This window comes from Oncorhynchus masou, chromosome 15 (genome assembly GCF_036934945.1).
Source record: "Oncorhynchus masou masou isolate Uvic2021 chromosome 15, UVic_Omas_1.1, whole genome shotgun sequence".
In the NCBI taxonomy this organism is placed as follows: domain Eukaryota; kingdom Metazoa; phylum Chordata; class Actinopteri; order Salmoniformes; family Salmonidae; genus Oncorhynchus; species Oncorhynchus masou.
The window spans coordinates 65,623,053-65,636,517 of record NC_088226.1 but is presented as its reverse complement, the minus strand read 5'-3'; the positions used below and the strand labels follow the sequence as shown (position 1 = coordinate 65,636,517).

General features: G+C 39.0%; 1 protein-coding gene and 1 long non-coding RNA gene across 2 annotated transcripts; one reads left to right on the top strand and one right to left on the bottom strand.

Moving 5' to 3' along the window:
* The first annotated feature begins 225 nt into the window (after nt 1-225).
* On the top strand, nt 226-6,473 carry LOC135555162 (uncharacterized). Its single transcript, XR_010457847.1, has 4 exons — nt 226-256; nt 946-1,969; nt 2,208-2,299; nt 2,653-6,473. It is a non-coding gene; the product is annotated as an uncharacterized LOC135555162 (long non-coding RNA).
* Nucleotides 6,474-8,478: 2,005 nt separating this feature from the next.
* Nucleotides 8,479-12,603, bottom strand: LOC135556666 (proteasome subunit alpha type-1). The gene is made up of 10 exons (XM_064990042.1): nt 12,509-12,603; nt 11,501-11,545; nt 11,240-11,341; nt 10,738-10,841; nt 10,535-10,623; nt 10,290-10,360; nt 9,654-9,783; nt 9,368-9,447; nt 9,045-9,149; nt 8,479-8,760 (listed from the first exon to the last, which is right to left on the bottom strand). Exons 1-10 carry the CDS (start codon nt 12,509-12,511, stop codon nt 8,701-8,703), a joined length of 789 nt encoding a protein of 262 aa, XP_064846114.1. The 5' UTR covers nt 12,512-12,603; the 3' UTR covers nt 8,479-8,700.
* Nucleotides 12,604-13,465: the final 862 nt, after the last annotated feature.

Below are 13,465 nucleotides of genomic sequence, written 5' to 3'. Positions count from 1 at the left end.
GTTACGCTTGTATCTTGCCGGGTGTTCTGCGTTGTTCTTCTGGTTTCTGAAAATACTTCTAGGCGGAGGGAAGAAGGGTGCACAGACCGAGGGTAAGTTTTACGCTCTAAAAATGATACATATCTTTATTATTCTAGCTAACTATTATAGGTTCGAGCCTAGGCTTACCTTTTTCTTGCATTTACTTTTTTGTTGCATGCATCGTCGTTTATCTTTATACTTCTAGGCGGAGGGAAGAAGGGTGCACAGACCGAGGGTAAGTTTTACGCTCTAAAAATGATACATATCTTTATTATTCTAGCTAACTATTATAGGTTCGAGCCTAGGCTTACCTTTTTCTTGCATTTACTTTTTTGTTGCATGCATCGTCGTTTATCTTTGAAATGACCAGCTACATCCATATAGGGTGGCATCACAAACTACTTATCTTTTTTAGTTCAAATAACATTGACTACGCTTCAACCGTGAATGTAGGTCTATGGGCCTGAGTCAAAGGTATTGCACTAAATAGGGAATAGGGCAGTAGCGGTGCAGTGGCAGAATACATTCAACCATACCTTTATTTCAATACAAAACCGGAGAGCAACATCTGTCTGCTTGAGTCCACAAAGCATATTGCATATAACAAACAGTTACATGACCTGCAGCATGGTCAATCAAGTTAATGTTTCGGACATTTTCAGACTACGAAACAACTATTGATTTAGAACACTGCAGAGTTAGCAGTCCAGTATCCCTACTCCTACTACCATTTTAAGTACACTTCAGTCCTTTCTCTTCTCACCACCTCCGGATAGGAGACATGCTGGACAGCCCTTATGCTTGCCACCTCACTCCTTCCCCTTAACAGGGTACTTCAGAAATGTGGGGCATAAAGTGGTTGCTCCAGTGTAGCCCGTGTATTAGATCACAGTGGCGGGTTTATCTACCTCCTTTGTGTTGCAGGTTCAGGACGCTTTCCTCCCGTGGTGCACAGGCAGATGGTTCCGGACAGTCAGGGCCAGAGGGCTGCTGGGTCCACCAGGTCACACAACACCGAGGCCAGGGCTAAGGGTGGTGGTGGCACAGGGGTAGGGACTGGGAGCAAGTCCAACCTGGCAGGGCAGATCATCCTCATGTATGGTTTTGGGATCCTCCTTTAACTCCTCTACCTCCTGTTTAAGGTGCGATGTTGTGGGGTTGGTATAGGGTACCCACACAACATGCAATAGTCATGGGCATTTGAAAGAAAGTCTGTGTTTGAGTACTCTCGCATGTTCGCATTTTAAATGTGAAATGGGGCTGAAGGCAAAAGTTTGCATTTGAAAATTAATCGAAGACTAATCTTGAATCGAGTACCTGCAGTTTTGGACTCTCTCTACTGCACCTGCTGTTTCTAACTCTGAATGATCGGCTATGAAAAGCCAACTGTGAAAAGCCAACAATAACCACTGTGGTTATTATTATTTGACCGTGCTGGTCATCTATGAACGTTTGAACATCTTGGTCATGTTATAATCTCCACCTGGCACAGCCAGAAGAGAACTGGCCACCCCACATAGCCTGGTTCCTCTCTAGGTTTCTTCCTAGGTTCTGGCCTTTCTAGGGAGTTTTTCTTAGCCACCGTGCTTCTACATCTGCATTGCTTGCTGTTTGGTGTTTTAGGTTGGGTTTCTGTACAGCACTTTGACATTGGCTGATATAAAAAAGGGCTTGATAAATCAATTTGATTGATTGATACTTGTGCCCATCCAAACATATATGCACATACATGGAGGAGGACACGCATGCACACAAACTCCATTGTGTCCTATTCTCACAAACTATTTGTTTATGATCTCCGTGTTGTATGTTCAAAAGACACATTATAGCACGGTTTAAATCATATTCCTATTGTGTTTTCAAAAGATAACATCAAAGGTGAAGAGCGCCGCACCTGTCGAGCCCAGATTTCCCTCGGTGAGAGGAGAGAACCGGAATAAAAAGATCAGTGAGTTACTGTGTTTGTATTCCGTAATCTAATCTCATGATTCTTAGATCATTCCCCTTCAAGAAGATTGATAATTATATAGAAAGAAATAGCAACAGTTTATAGTACTACTTTTTAAATAGTTAATTTCAAAAACATGAAATCTAAATAGTTCTGGTTCAATTCAGACAGTGCCTGGAAAGTACAGTATTTACCCACCCTTCCACTCTCCTTATTCTCTCTCTCTTCTTCTCTGTAGCTGATTGTGAGCTGACTCAGCTGCAGGATAACCTGAGGGAGACAGAGATGGTAATGGAGAGGATTGTCTAAAGCCAGCTGCAGCTCTAAAAGGTTTGTTGTTTACCTGCCGTTCTCCTCCAAACTCTCTCATTTATTCTCCCTTCAGTCTTTCTCTCATTCATACTCTTTGCATACGAAAGAACAAACAGTATATTCAAATTGTAACTTAAAAAAAAAAAATGGTTATCTGGGTCATTCCTTTCCCACCTCGCATGTTTTTTCATGGCAAAAATATTGGATTGAACATTTTTTATTTTATTGAATAAAATCTGGATTGAACATGTATTTACTTTACTATTACTGTATTTGTACTTTCAACTGTAATTGCAACTCCCATTGATTGACTGGTGAACCCTACTGGTAAGACCCTGACCTGTGGCTGTGATGTGCTGCTCTCTCTGCAGGGTGACAGGGGTGAGTGCAGACCAAGAGGAGAGACTGCTTCTCCAGCTGAGAGAGATCACATGGGTGATGCAGGAGGGCCGCCAGGCGGAGGGGGTTACCCCACCAGAGATATTGGCACTTTTTATTGCTTATATGGTATCATTAAAGACTTGTCTGAATATGTCATCCACACTCAACAATATGGGAACTCACTCTACATCCTTTGATGAAGTTATGTGGAAAAGGGAATGGGGTGGTGAAATAATTTTCTGTCGTGGACAAAGGAACTCAAATGGTGTGATGATATTAATTAACAAAGATTTTGATCTGAATGTGCAAATAGTCAGGAATGATTCGCAAGGAAGGTGGATCCTTTTGAATATGAAAGTAGACGAAAAAGAGATTTGGCTCATTAATCTATATGGTCCAGATCAGGATGATCCACTATTCTTCGAAAACATCTATACCAATTTATTGAATTTACAGGCAACAGGTGATCTAATCATTATGGTAGGAGACTATAACATCATGTTAAGTACCTCAATGGTCCGTAAAGGTAATCACTCTACAAACTATCATCACCGTGCCCTTAAGGAAATCACTAATATTATGGACACATTAGAAATATTGGATATATGGAGACTAAAAAATCCAGATCTTGTGAGATATACGTGAAGGAGACTTAATCAACCTAGTCGTCTTGACTTTCTAGTCTCTTTCTCTCTTGCATCAAAGGTGAAAAAAGTTTTAATAGGAGACAGAATGAGATCGGATCATCATCTAACTGGCATTCACATAACTCTTATAGATTTTCCACGTGGACGGGGATATTGGAAATTTAATCAAAGGTTACTGGAGGACAACTAAGACAAAATCATTTATAACTGAATTTTTCCAGTATAATATAGGTTCAGCAAATCCCCTTATCGTTTGGGATACGTTTAAATGTACTTTCAGGTGTCATTCAATTCAATAGACATCAATAATAAGAAAGCAGTTTCTGGCTAAAGAGACAAGACGAACAAGGGAAATGCATGAACTAATAGTACAGGTAGATTGCAATAAAAGCGATACTACAGAGATACAAAATAAGTTAGATGAAAAACAAAAAGAACTTCAGGAACTTATTCAAGAACAATCTAATGTAATCTATTACAAAAATAAAGCAAACTGGATGGAATATGGCGAAAAATGCACAAAATTCTTCTGAATCTCCAATACAGGAACGCTAACAAAAATAATTTTCAGAAACTCGTTACTGAAGACGGAGTCATCTATGATTCTCTGAATGATATTTTAAAAGAGGAAGCTAATTATTTTAGGCAGATGTTCTCTTTTCCGTCTCATCCTTTCCACTGAATGAAGATTATGGTAAGGAATTATTTCCAAATAATATAAAAACCCCAGGGCTTGATGGCATACCGGTAGACATATGTTTTAACTACTCCTATAGAAATTGTAGTGTGTCACGTACTCAGCAGTAAGGTCTGATTTCTCTATTATTAAAACAAGACCCAGATGGCAAATATATCTAAAAAAAACTGGAGGCCCCTTACACTTCAATGTTGTGATGCAAAAATACTAGCAAAATGCATAGCACTCAGATTTAAAAGGGTTTTACCAGGTATTGTTCATCCTGATCAGACAGATTTTCTACATGGACGATACATTGGAGATAATATACAACAACTACTAGAAATAATAGAACATCATGAAACATATAAGAAGCCAGGAATAGTATTTGTAGCGGATTTTGAAAAGGCATTTGATTAATTAAGACTGGATTTGATTTATAACTGCCTGGATTTTTTCAATTTCGGTAATTCTCTTATAAAATGGGTAACAATAATGTATAGCAACGCCAGGTGTAAAATAGTAAATAATGGCTACTTCTCAGAGAGTTTTGAATTGTCAAGAGGAGTTAAACAAGGGTGTCCGCTGTCATCATATCTATTCATTATGGCCATTGAAATGTTAGCTATTAAAATCAATAACAATAATAACCAATAACATTAGCGGACTAGAAATCCAAGGATTAAAAACAAAGGTGTCCATGTATGCCGATGACTCAAGTTTTATTATATTAAGTCCGCAAGCTAGATCCCTGCAATGTCTCATTAAAGATCTAGATACATTTTCTGGACTCAAACCTAATTATGATAAGAGTACAATACTACGTATTGGATCCTTAAAAATACAACTTTTACATTACCCTACAGTTCACCTATAAAATGGGATGATGATGAAGTAGACATACTCAGTATTCATATCACAAAAAATATACATAAGCTCTCCACAATGAATTTCAATAGTAAACTTGTAAAAATAGACAAGATCCTGCAACCATGGAGAGGTAAATACCTGTCTATTTATTGAGAAATTGCCCTGATTAACTCCTTAGTTATATCTCAGTTTACTCACTTACTTCTGGTGCTGCCTACTCCAGATGATTTGTTTTTCAAATCATATGAGCAAAAATATTTCGCTTTATCTGGGACGCTAAACCAGACAAAATACAACATGCCTATCTGTATAATTAATATGAATTGGATGGGTTGAGATTATTAAAAATAAAAGCACTAAACCTCTCTCTAAAAGCTTCCCTCATTCAAAAGTTTTATTTGAACCCTAAATGGTTCTCAAGTAGATTACTAAGAGAAGCTATTCCATTGTTTTGAAAATGGCCTTGTCTCATTTTCAATTAATTGAAAATGATAATTTTTTTCAAAGTATCTCTCTTTTTCAAACAAGCATTGCAGAGCTGGCTACAATTTCAATTTCATCCCCCTGAAAAGATATAACAAATATTACAACAAATATTATGGCTGAACTCAAATGTGCTGGTTGATAAAATACCTGTATTTATGGGAAAGATGTTTGAAAATTGTATTTTGTTCTTAAATGATATTGTAAATTGTAATTGAAGAGTTGTGTCCTTCATGGAGTTATCAGAATTGTACTGAAAGGTCTGCTCAATCCAAGAGTACAACCAATTGATTACGGCATTGCCCCAAAAGTGGAGGAGGTGGGTGGCAGAGGGAGGAGTTAGAGAACTGGTCAGTCTGCCGAATCTAAAGGATCAAAACTGGCAGAGGAATAAAAATAGCATAAATAGGAAAGTTTCATTTGAGTACCAGGATGTTGACAACTGTGCCATACAGTTTGCAAAATAGTTTCCGATTCCATGGTACAGGGTTTATGAGTTGATATATAAAACAACGCAAGATTCAAGACTTCGTGCTTATCAGCTAAAATTATTATATAGAAATCTTGCCACCAACAAAATGTTGAATATTTGGGGCATAAAATCATCGAAGCTCTGCAGATTTTGTTGTGAGGATACAGAATCAATGGACCATTTATTTTGGTATTGCCCTCAGGTAACCTGTTTCTGGTCTCAGGTTCAGGAATGGCTGGAAATGCATAGCATTGATCTAAAATTGACCATAGAAATTGTACTGTTAGGAGATCTGGAGAGACCAGGTCAGTCAATTACTAATACTCTTAGTAAAAGTATTTATCTTTAACTCGCAATCTGTAAATTCTATTCGATTAGATAGATTGAAATTGTACGTTAAACATCACAGCATAGTTGAAAGATATGTGTTGCGGAGAAACCCGAAGTGGGTGGCCAGCAGAGATGAATGGGATGGGCTGAAGGTTGGTATGTGGAATTGGAGACAAGTGGGAGTGGAGTTGCTGTGTGAGAGATTTTTTTTAAAGTACAAATAAAACTTAATAAAAAGTACACCAAGTGGCAGTGTTTTTACAACTAATGCCGGTTTGCCTGAGGCTGATGCCATGCAGGTGTTTGTACACATGCATATACTCTAATGGTTGAGGGACAGCAATTGGGGAACTGTGGGGGGGATCTTGGAGGGTTCGGGTTCACATTTTTTGACCCGGTGGTAGATCGGTCAATATGCCCTTGAGCTGGGCATTGACCCTGGATGCTTCTGTGTGTCTCTCTGAATGGGAGTCTGTTGGATGACTGGTATGATGTAGTTATTGAGCAGCTTCACTGCAAGTATATTGTATGTTTCGAATATTCAATAAATAATAAAAAAAATAATTAAACAATATGGAGGTATACCAGATTTGGTGTAACATACGGTAGGGTTTAGTGCTTCTGATGAGGACTGTACAGTATGTGCTCGAATTACAAAGTGACTGACGATGAATGGAAATGGAAACTTTATTAGGTAGTGTATATATATCCATGGTTGAATTAGGTTTCCCAGAAGATCCCCATCCATGCTGGGAAGAGCCCTTCTGTGGATGTGACCATTCCCAGGTGACCAGCACTGAGGAGCAGCCAGACGACCAACGAGAGTGGGGCTGAGGATGATGAAGGTGGAGCTGAGGCAGGGTCTGATTTGAATACTGATGAGGGAGCTGCTGATTTATCCACTGGGAATGAGGAAGGTGGGGCTAAGTGTGATGTGTGTGTAGGACTGAGGTAGAGAAAGAAGGAATGGACCAGGAGGAGGGTGGGGCCAATGACAAGCTGGGTGTGGCTGATAATGAGATGGGCGTTGCAGAGGAGCAAGGGGAGGAGCTTGAGTACACTAAAGATGTCCATGGTTTTGGAGTGAGAGGAAAAGGATAGTGTCAATGGAAACATCATCTGGCTGTTCTTAGATGGAACAAGAAGCAGAAGAAATAACCACAAGTAAACACTATTGATTGACTTCCCTAAATTCCTTTCAATATTTGGGAGAGATGAGTGCAACCTACAAACAAGTCTGATTACGTCTGTCAATAAACATTTCTTTCTAGCCACAAAAAGCTTCAATACTGGGTGGACTCTTGCATGAAGGCTGGCAGTTATCCAGTCTGTAACAAGAGTAGAGGAGCAAAACCTCCACCTGAGAAAGATGGTATCCCTTCTTCTCTTGCTAAGTGACAGTCTGAAGCAGAAGTCATACAGTACCCACAGTATTGTACCAGTGCCTGGTTAAGGATTCCCCCATTGAATAATAGCTTACAGTAAACTGACTGATTGGGATTGTATTGTGCTCCTACATTAGAATCATTAGAATCAATGTGAAATTCATCTAGACCTTTTAGACCTTGGCTCTGACATTTGTCAAAAATTAGTCACATAATTGATCTTTAGCTTGTTCTACATGTCTGTGTGAAGAAAATTAAAAACTACTAAGTTCTTTCTGCATAAACCCATCTGGACTTGGCACTAATAAGGTTATCTGCAGTCCAATCACAAGCCTGAACAAAGAGACGTGTTCTGATTGGCCTGCCATCGCCCTCTAAGTATGGTCTATGTTAGCCAGAGATAATGGCACGCAACCAAAAAAAGTCAGAAATCTTACAAGTAAATCGTGATAACAGTCAGAACCCATGAACAGACTAATAACTGTAGTTACATTTATGTATTCAAATAGCTAGTTGTGAATGAAAATATCTGCAATTGCAACATTTTTTTTTTTACTAATGTCTCAGGATTTTGATGCTCTGCACTCTAGTTTCCTTTTAAGGTGAGGACAAATGTGTAATGAAAGGATTGACTATAAAACACTTGGTCTGGGATGTGAAAACTTTGATTATCACTATGTCAGATCTATGCTTTGCATAGACAGAACCTTAGTACAAATGATAATTGGTGACCTTGGGACTAATACTTTTTTTCCTGCTTACTTAATGGCTATAGTGCAACACTGGACCACTAGTTATGAAAAACTCACTTTTATACACGATTGATTAACCTGTATGCCAATGTTATAAAAAGTAGTCACTGCTGTGGAAGATCCTGGTTTGACAATCAACAACCTTAAAATAAAAAAATAAGTCTCAAGTATGTGTCAAACAAAAAACACATTGGCACCAAATGAGAAAAAAAGGTTTTATTTATAGAATTGAACATTCTACCAATAGAAAAGCAACAACCAATGTTATTAGCAGAAAGCGTACAATTCACCTGTTTTCAGTTAAGTGGCATATTGCCACAGTACAGATTTCCCCATTGTAGTTCAGTGAGTGGTGCCCTGTTGGATTTGGTTTCTGGTCACCACAGTGTGACAAGTGTGTAATCATTCTGCGTCCTCCAAGTCTCAGATATCCATTGGCTCATCAGGTTTGTCAGGTGCAGGCTCATCTGCAGCCTGGACGACCTAAAGGACAGACACAAGGAGAGGTTAGCAGTTGCCCACATCTTGATTGGCTACCGTTCAACGATAATGTGACAATTCCAACACTTGATGTGTTCAAACAATTTTGTGACATCATGTTTGTTAACCACTCTCTAATATAGTTAAATATACAAATATCTTAGAGGGTGCATTATACTACCCTGGATTCCAAATGAATTGTTCTGTTTCAGTGTGGTTCCAGGCTAGCATTAATCCAACCACTTTCCTCAAATGACATCCATTGTTAGCTCCAAGCCGACTCCTACCTTTCTCTGTGGCCTCTCCTCTAGACCCACGAGGAAAGGAGCCACGTCATCATCGTCGTAGATGGTGAACTCCAAGTCTTTCCCCACAATACCGATGGAGACATTCTGAAAGGCAGGGAGAGCTACTCAGTAAAGGCCTGGGTTGTGTTCATTAGGCACCAAACAGAAGAAAACTGACAAACAGGGAGGAACTAACTTGACTAAGAAAAACTAATTTTATCATAAATGTAGCAAAACATGTTCTGTTACATGACCTAATGAACAGAGCCCTGTTCAGCAGGGAAGGAGTGGTAAGACCAGTTGGTTGAGCCATAGCAGCTTACCTTAGTCGTGAGGTCCTGTTCAGCAGGGAGTGTTTCTCTGAGCCCAAGCAGACCATGCCTGACCAGCTCATTCAGATTACCTAAATACAGACAATGCAATGGACAAAGGGATAAATGCAAAGAGCATGTGCTGAAATGTGTGAGACAGGTGCTACAGTTAACAAGCATCAAACGGTATTTACTTTATAGTAAGTGTCTGAGTAGACATGCATTTGTGCCCTCAGGTATGCATTTGTGTTAGTACATGTGAGAACTACAAATACAGTGTGTGTGTGCATGCTCTCACAGTCCAGGAAGGTGTTCATGTGTCTCTCTAGGTATGTGCGGGCAGACTGGGAGCGCGCTCCGATGGACATGGCTTTGCAGTCGAAGTAGTTTGCAGAGGGGCAGGTCTGGAAGATATGAGGTCCCATGTCCTACAAGAAGAAGCCATAAGGAGAGAATGACAGATGCTCCACATTACTAATTAATGTACTCCACTCAACATTTATTTTTGGCTTAACTACACTGCTTGTAATGACTATATGCTGTCTTCTTATACATGTACCACCTAATAGGATTTTGTTTTATTTTGTGTATGTGTGAGTAAAATTTTGTTTTGTCCTCTAAATTGACCATCCCATTCAACAGTACAATGAATGTCATTGTTAGTATTGCTGTCTTTTTTTATTGGATTTTTTATTGTAAAATAAACATTTAAAAAAATAAAAAAAGAATGTTTAACACTATTACTGTACACAGAGTCCAAGCAACTTATATAACTTAAGCACATGTTTACTCCTGAGCTTTTTTTAGGCCCGCCATAATAAAGGGGTTTACATTTTTTTTAAGAAAAAAAAAGAATCACATACTACTTCTAGAGTATTACACCCCTTCATCAGCAGACCTAGTTTCCATTAAAAACATGACAAAGAGAACTCACGTCGTAGCCAGCGATAAGCAGTCCCACACCATAGGGTCTTCTTCCATATCTCTGTGTGGGGATTTGGGTTTCTGAGGGACTGGTCAAGGGTTACATTATTAACAGTCTAGAGGACAGCACGCCAATTCCCAATTCTGACCGCTTAACTCATGAAAAGCCCAGTGTGCATTTTGACATTGAAACATTGATTGGAGTGCCGGTCCAGGCTTCTAGAGGTGAATATGTGAAAACATGACAAAGGATACTGCTTCCAATGAGAGTGACGAGGCGCGACACTGGGAGAGGCCTGTCAAACACAAACCTGGAGTCCAGGCATTCCTGCCTCATGAAGTTACTGTCGAGGAAGACGGAAGGGGAAATCTTGACACAGATTACAGTGGATACACTTTGCATACGAAGTCATGGTATTCCTACAACTAGACACGAGATGTGTGCGTGTGTGTTGTACCAGAGGAGCCTGGCATCTGCAGTCAGCCCAGCAATAGAGATGCCAATGTGTTCATCAACATGGAGGATCTTCTTCTGGTGAGCAGCCAGCTCAGACTGGGCTCTCTGTGGATAAACCCGAACACAGTTTCAGTCAACAGCCCATTGATAGTCACTGCAAGTGTCAAAAGTACTTAGTCAAGAGTAAGGTACTACATGTACATTTTTATTTCATCTTAACTGGCCTGGCATACCGGAAACATAACTTTTACTGAGGGCGAGACGCTCTTATTCATTTAATAAATTAAACCTGGGCATAGGAGCACCGTCTACTCAGCACAAAATTGCCCTCTGGTTCTATTTTCTAGATTGGATGCGGACATGAGCCACACTTTGCAGTGTAGCAGGTTGAAAATAAATAAAACATACTGTTTTCCTAAAGTCTCAGTGTAGCTCCTATATAACTCTTGACAAAATAAAGCTGTCACAGTGTAGAATATAACTGGGATGTTACTGGGAAATACCTTGAGAGCAACCAGGACTGCATGGGTTCCGGACTTGAGCCCCACTGTTGCCGAACCTTGTTTCACCGCCTCCATGGCGTATTCGATCTGGTGAATGCGCCCCTGAAACAAGTGCATTGATAATGTTACCTTATTTGGGAGACACTGCAGGTAATCTCATTCCCCAAACATTTAGAATCATTTTGATGTCCGTTGAGTTATGTTAATGCTGTAGTGAGTACCTTGTAAGGTCGCTTTCTCATAAGGCAACTTGGCCCTTACCTGAGGACTCCATACAGTGACGTCATTGTCGTACTGGTTACGGAACTACAGAGAAAAAAAAGGCAGCTGTGTCAATGTTTTCACGGTATATAGGTCAAGAAATACACATCACATGTTTTACTTACGTAGTTATCTTGCATTGCGATGAGTTATCTACCAAAAAACAACTTGACACAGATCGTGTTTGCCACCCTAGACTAAGGTATTGTATTGCTATACATAAATTATAGCGCAAGCTAGGAAGCAACCAACCTTGTGGTTTTGTTTACAGTCACCTGGCAGGGGGTGCACCCACAGAATTAGTTAGTAGAATATGAGCTCTATGGGTGCACCTCTGACGTCAAACACGTTTGAAACTTTTAAAGGTAAGGATGACAACTAGCTAAATTTGTTCCAAGCAGCTGGTTGCAAGCATTTGGAAGACAGCACCGCGAACAACCATGCAATTTCAATCAGCCTTTGACTGCATAGGTAAGGACGGTTGACTGCAAGGACCAATGGCATTCGGCAAAGTTGGGTAACTTTTATGGCAGTCAAAAAACGAAAGTGAAACAATCAACATTACACTGGCTAACGATAGCTAGCTAACGTAGCATGCTAGTTAGCTACCTAGCTGTGTTAGGTAGCTAACTAGCCACCTAAAGTTAGCTAACTAACTTAGTTACGTTACTATGTAACTAACTGCTGGCCAGGCTAGTACTTTTTATTTATTTAATCTTATTGAGATAGTTTGCTAACAATCTAGCTCGTACATAGTCATAAACTTCCAGATGCTTGCTGTTTTGTGCTTACTCACAGTGCACTCGTTTCCTCTGTTGTGCTCATAGACTTGTGCTAACGTACATTTAATATCCTTTCAACGAGTGATAGCTAGCTAGCTGCTCTAGCTGGGATCTTTAATTATCGAACACTTTTGCCATTCAATGTATGCGATTAATTGTATTACTTATTAAGTAACATTCGCGCTTAGAAACGTAAAACAAAATTCATTTTTTTATTCATTCTTACCATCTCTGCTGTTGCTTGGTGAACTGTGACTCTGGATTGATTTATTTCCCTAGATCTGTGACGTAAGGCAAAGCAGTAGATCTCAGAAGTCCATTCAGTAGATTAAAAATCGAAATGCAATCCAGTGGTGTAAAGCGTTTAAATAGTACTTTAAAGTATTTTTACTTCATTTTTTTAGGGGTATCTCTACTTTACTATTTATATTTTTAGCAACTTTTACTTTTACTCCACTACATTCCTAAAGAAAATAATGTCCTTTTTACTCGATACATTTTCCCTGACACCCAAAAGTACTCGTTACATTTTGAATGGTTAGCAGGACAGGAAATTGTCAAATTCACGCACATAAAAAGATAATCCCTGGTCATCCCTACTGCATCTGATCTGGCGGACTCACTAAATACAAATGTCTGAATGTTGGAGTGTGCCTATGGGATCAATATCATGCCAAATGTATTGTGAACACACAGCGTGCATTTTGTATTTGTGTATAATGATCTGTACAAATAAGTACCAATCCACAAATGTAAATCACTTGTTTTCATTTGGCATGATATTGATCCCATATGTGCCCCCTGCTATCCGTAAATAAAAAAGGAAAGACAATTGTGCTCTCTATTAAAAAAATATATAATATATTTATAGTTTTACTTTTAATACTTAATTATATTTTAGCAATTACATTTACTTTTGAAACTTAAGTATATTTCAAACCAAATTATATTTTTTACTTTTACTCAAGTAGGTTTTTACTGGGTGACTTTCACTTTTACTTGAGTCATTTTCTATTAAGTCTTTACTTTTACTAAAGTATGGCAATTGGGTATTTTACCACTGATGTAATCAAAGATTGAAAACGTCATTTTTACTTGACCAAAGACTTGCAATTTTACTGTTTAATTTAAATGATTCCTGTCAATTGTGAAATTAATTTAGATGTAGATTGTTATTTCTGGA

Bases quoted from the DNA above. Each gene is read 5' to 3' on its own strand.
- LOC135556666 (XM_064990042.1), bottom strand. The intron at 9,784-10,289 runs GTGAGTTCTCTT...TTCTTCTTGTAG, and splicing joins TGCTTATCGCTGGCTACGAC to GACATGGGACCTCATATCTT. The intron at 8,761-9,044 runs GTAGGAGTCGGC...TCTGTCCTTTAG, and splicing joins AGGAGAGGCCACAGAGAAAG to GTCGTCCAGGCTGCAGATGA.